Below are 4,971 nucleotides of genomic sequence, written 5' to 3' on the forward strand. Positions count from 1 at the left end.
AAAATCAAAAAAATCCAATTGACCAAATATGTCCAACCAATCCCATCACAAAAACACCTTCCATATAAGTACATTTTATTATTAAATTTATAAATTTGTTTAAACATTCAATAATTACTATCAATCACTTGTATACAACCACTAATCAACATAACTGTATATTATACTTGTTATTCATTATCACCCATTATTTTAAATAATAATAATAAACTTAATTAATTATTCTCCTTATCTAAATTCAATTCCCATAACATTTTTATAATAATTATATTACATTATAATAATATTATAAATATTTTCAATAATATTTTATTATAAACATTTTTCAACACTAACTATATTGATATTTATTTATTTTTTAATTATCTTATTAAAAATGTATAATCACACATCTGTAAATATTCCGATCATACCAAACTTAAATTTAACACTTTTACTCCTACCAAACTTTAAATTTAACATCTTTCCTTGTAATTGTAATAATTGAATGACAAATATGCTGTAGTGATAGGTCCATTGAAAGTCATTTTCATTGGAAGGAATCAACAGGCTGCACTACACTGATAACTCTATTCAGTCATTTTCATTGGAGGAAATGGACAAAGAATTCAAGCAAAAACCAGCAGGACCATTGTAGATCCCAGAGAATATCTCTTTGCCCAAGATTGCTTCTGTCATTAACTAAGAACCACAAAGAAAGATACCAAAATCCAAGACACAGATTGAGCCCACCCTAAGTCAGGAAACAAGCAAAAATCATAATAAAAGGCAAAAGCTTTATCAACACCATATTCACAGATCCCTACCTGCAACTCCTCACCATCCCAAAAAGTTTCTAAGATTCCCAATTAAAACAGGTGGTGTTACAAAACACCATTGGAAGAGAGAATAAATATAAACATGGCCCTGCTTCAGTTGAGCAACACCCACACAAATGGCAGCCTGCTTCCTAAGCCTTTGCAGGAGACTTGGGCTCCTTGGCCTTCTCACTCTTCTTGGGCAACAGCACCTGGTGAATGTTAGGCAGCACACCACCACTAGCAATGGTCACACCAGCCATGAGTTTACCCAATTCCTCATCATTCCTCACAGCCAAGAGCAGATGCCTGGGAATTATTCTGTTCTTCTTGTTGTCCCTGGCAGCATTCCCTGCAAGTTCCAAGACCTGATGGAAAGAACAATAAACCCCATATTATAACAAAGCCCAAATCACAAAAGAAAAATCAAATCTTTGGCAACTGAATAACATGGGTGAATGAGACTACATGCAAACTAATTCTAGACACCAAAACTCCAGAAGTCAAAATAAACACCAAAACTTCAGAAATCAAAATTAGTGATGAAACTTGCTTTCTTGCTCGTATCCTCTTATACTACCAAGTATATTAGTAACACTTTCAGAAATTTAAAACAAAAATACACCAGTACATACCTCAGCTGCCAAGTACTCCAGAACAGCTGCCAAATAAACGGGAGCCCCTATACCAAGTCGCTGAGCATATCTGCCCTTCTTGAGATACCTTCCAATTCTTCCCACTGGAAACTGAAGACCCGCTTTCAAAGATTTGGAAACCGACTTTTTCTTGGGGCCGCCTCCCTTCCTGCCTCCTGCACCCTTCTTTGCTTTGGATCCCGCCTCCATCTCTGATGATAAACTAAGGGCAATAACACGCCTTCACAACTTCACCTGCGATTACTAAAATTCCTGCAATTCTGTGATTCGGCAGAGAGCGTTGAAGTATTTGTAATATCGGCCCACGTCCTCCGGATGAAGATGAAGGATTTATTGCCATTCGATATATTCGAAACAGATGGCTAGGATTCGTTTCTGCTCGATCCGCGTCGCTCGTGACGGGCCAATGGGTGCGCGGCTTATTTTTATATTGATTTGGAATCTAAATTGAAAATGTGTTCGTACCTGTTTTCTATTTTTAGTGAAAACAAAAATAATCCTTTTCTCAAAATAGAGAGGTTAAACTTTATAGAAGTGGTAGGAGGTATCGAGTGCAACGTCATATTTACTCTAACAGGTTGGAAAAAGTCAGTTCCTCTAAATGTGACTAGCTTCAAGGTGTGCTAATTCTAAAGATAATGAAACACATATGATGATGTGTCTCTGTGAGTGAGGAATGCAGTTTGTGGTGGTAGTTTAACAAGTGGTTTAAATGTCTAATTAATTAGTGTTATTTTCAATCACTTAGAATTATTGGAGGGAAATTGACATTTTAACTTAAAATTATTATTTTAAATTAATGAAATTATAGATGTTAATATTATATAATGGGATGGTGTAATGAGGTTATAATTTTGTGGGATGGAGAATTTCTTGTTGGAATTTTGTGAGAAATTTAACTGTGGGGTGTTTAAATTTTTTTTTTACGGTAGAAATGAATTTACCACCATCAAAAATTTTCAGGGCACTCAAAATCAAAATCATGAAGTTTGAAAGTCAAACTTGGATTTTCAAAAAAATTTCACAAGATTTTCCTAAAATTATGCCAGAATTTCTATTATTTTTTGGAGCAAAATTATAAGTTGTTTAAACTAAGTTTTATATAATTTGTTTATAAAAGTGTTTAATCTAGTATTAAGTACAACAATTTTATTAATCTAAAATTATAATTTTAACAAAAAAATTTATATACTCAAATTATGAAGATGGTAAATTAGAAAATCTTAATAAGGTGAAATGTTTAGCCTTAACTTCTATGCTATTTAATTTATAAATGGTGTGAATATATTTTAATTTTAAATGCATTTGAAATGCAAATAGTTTAAAAGATGTCAAATTGAGATGAATTTATGTTGATATGTGTATATTAATGTTTCATATTTCTTTTTCTTTTTACATAAATGTATAAACTTTAATGTTACACATCTCCTCTTATATTAGATAGTTGTTTTTAGATTTTTTCAAATAGCATATTGCATTGGCTTATAAACATACTACATTAGCAATAAGTAATAAGCTTACACATTTCTCTCGCATTAAGTTATAAAATGCTCATCACTTTTTCCATCGCAATTAATTCTCTCCCGTGAGCGAGCTGCATATGTGCATGTATATAGATTTATTATTTATAAAGGCTTATGTATTATAATAGACATTAAATTAAGTGAATATATAAATATATGAATGTAAATGTATTTGCTTAGAACTATTTTAATTTTGGATCTACTGAGCATCTAGAGGTATCCAATCTCTTTTCACTCTATAAAAGGTTTGTATCTCAAGAGATTTGATCCCTCTTAATAGATATGAAGTGAAGATGGATCTAGACTAGATTTAAAATTTTACAATTAACTTTATCTTTAAATATATGTTAATTATTTGCATGGACAAGGCTAATCATCTCTAGAAAGGTTTAGAGATTTAAATTGTCCTTACACCCTTGCAATTCAATTTTAAAATAAAAAACTTATTGTTTCCATTCTTCTTCATCATTATACATACAATATAAAATATTTATTAATATATACAGTAAAATTTCCGCTTATACAGAAAATCCTCATTCAATTCCTTCAAATAGCTTCCAAGAAAAAACTATGGGGAATCGTCGATTGATGGTGAAAAAAGGGCAGTTTTCAAGCCTTTATAACTCGACAGTTTTTCCTAATGCTTCCTTAATTACTAATAAAGTTACCCATCTTGACAATGGACTGAGCGAATTGTTGGTTTAAATTCAGAGGGTTTGGTCGGCATGCTACGTAGCTCCTAAGTTAGTCGTGGTTGCTTCCTCGAACAATTGTTGATAAATTTGTAAGATACCTCTCCAAGCCGTAATCGGCTTGAAGAAACTGTTGTCGAAAACAAAGGGGGTTCCTTGATCCAGATTTACAAGTGGATCTGCAGAGTTGCTTAAGGCAAGATCTGGACTTGTGGCCTTCAACTTGGTTACAAGGGCTGGATCCATGGTTGGGTCTGCCTTGCATGTACCTTGGAAGTTGAACAGTCTATCAATACTGAAATTGCAATGTGCAATGCCTATGGTATTTGTGCCTGCATCAATTCTCAACATCGTCATCATTATTAGTACAATGTATGATTTATGTGAAAAGAATAAAAAATATGGAGTAGTTTATTTTGTAAAGTTAGGAATATATTGTTTGAGTTTGCTTCTCTTACCGTAGTTGAAACATGAGACAGTGGTTCCAATTCAGCATGACGAAGTTTCAATACAATGTTTGATTTTGGATTAGAAATATGTTGAATTAATATTAATATACTTTATGTGTCAATATATTAATATAAATTTAACATATTGAGATGACATTTAAAAATGTTGACATACTAGGTTATATTAAGCTTACACATCTCTCCTATGGAGCTGATATTTAAAATATGTTTACATATAACGTCTAATGCATACACATCTCCCCTATACTGGGTTGTAGAGCGCCTCTTGATGCCATAAGTGAAGCACGTAGAAAGTGTGTAAATAAACTTAATGAAGGGTTGTGTAGGGGTGCAACTGATCTAACCATCCTTATGATTGTATATATACTCAAGAGAGTGGATCCCTATTAATTATCATTCTACTAAGTGTCAAGAGAGATCAAATTTCTAAGAATGCAAACCTCTTTTCATCCTATTTTTTAGTGCAAAACTTGAGGAAAGGTTTGCACTAGGAGATTTGATACATTTGAGTGCTTAGTAGATTCGAAGTTAAGATGGTTATATATTGGTTATTCATAATAATATTTATATTATATATAAATTCCACATCTCACTATATAAGATATTATTTTATTTTATTTTATTGATGATGATGGTTAACGTCCGCTGAGACCAAATAATGATCTATCGGACCTAAAAAGACAAATTATTTATTTTGATTTAAGATTTTATTCCTATGCTCAAAAAGCTTGGAGAGAAGCCTCCCGAGTTCACTATAATTTTGGCATTGTAAAAGGCTAGGAAGGTCAGTATTGTAACAAAGGTTGTGAAATTGAGATCTAATGTGGTTGTAT

At 32.2% G+C, this 4,971-nt stretch overlaps 1 protein-coding gene across 1 annotated transcript; it reads right to left on the reverse strand.

Annotated features, from left to right (window-relative positions):
* Positions 1 to 551: 551 nt before the first annotated feature.
* On the reverse strand, positions 552 to 1,734 carry LOC149191020 (histone H2A). The gene is made up of 2 exons (XM_089412321.1): positions 1,433 to 1,734; positions 552 to 1,165 (listed from the first exon to the last, which is right to left on the reverse strand). The coding sequence occupies exons 1-2, from the start codon at positions 1,640 to 1,642 to the stop codon at positions 950 to 952; spliced, it is 426 nt and encodes a 141-aa protein (XP_089268447.1). The 5' UTR covers positions 1,643 to 1,734; the 3' UTR covers positions 552 to 949.
* Positions 1,735 to 4,971: the final 3,237 nt, after the last annotated feature.

The sequence above is a fragment of the Pinus tabuliformis genome, chromosome 3_1, assembly GCF_031772625.1.
Source record: "Pinus tabuliformis cultivar Carrire ecotype Pingquan chromosome 3_1, CPIR1, whole genome shotgun sequence".
Taxonomy (NCBI): Eukaryota; Viridiplantae; Streptophyta; class Pinopsida; order Pinales; family Pinaceae; genus Pinus; species Pinus tabuliformis.

What these genes read in the sequence shown, in the direction of transcription:
- LOC149191020 (XM_089412321.1), bottom strand. Translation starts at nt 1,642, where the DNA reads ATGGAGGCGGGATCCAAAGCAAAGAAGGGTGCAGGAGGCAGGAAGGGA. An exon ending in TGGAGTACTTGGCAGCTGAG is followed by an intron (nt 1,166 to 1,432) that starts GTATGTACTGGT and finishes TCTTTCCATCAG; the next exon opens with GTCTTGGAACTTGCAGGGAA.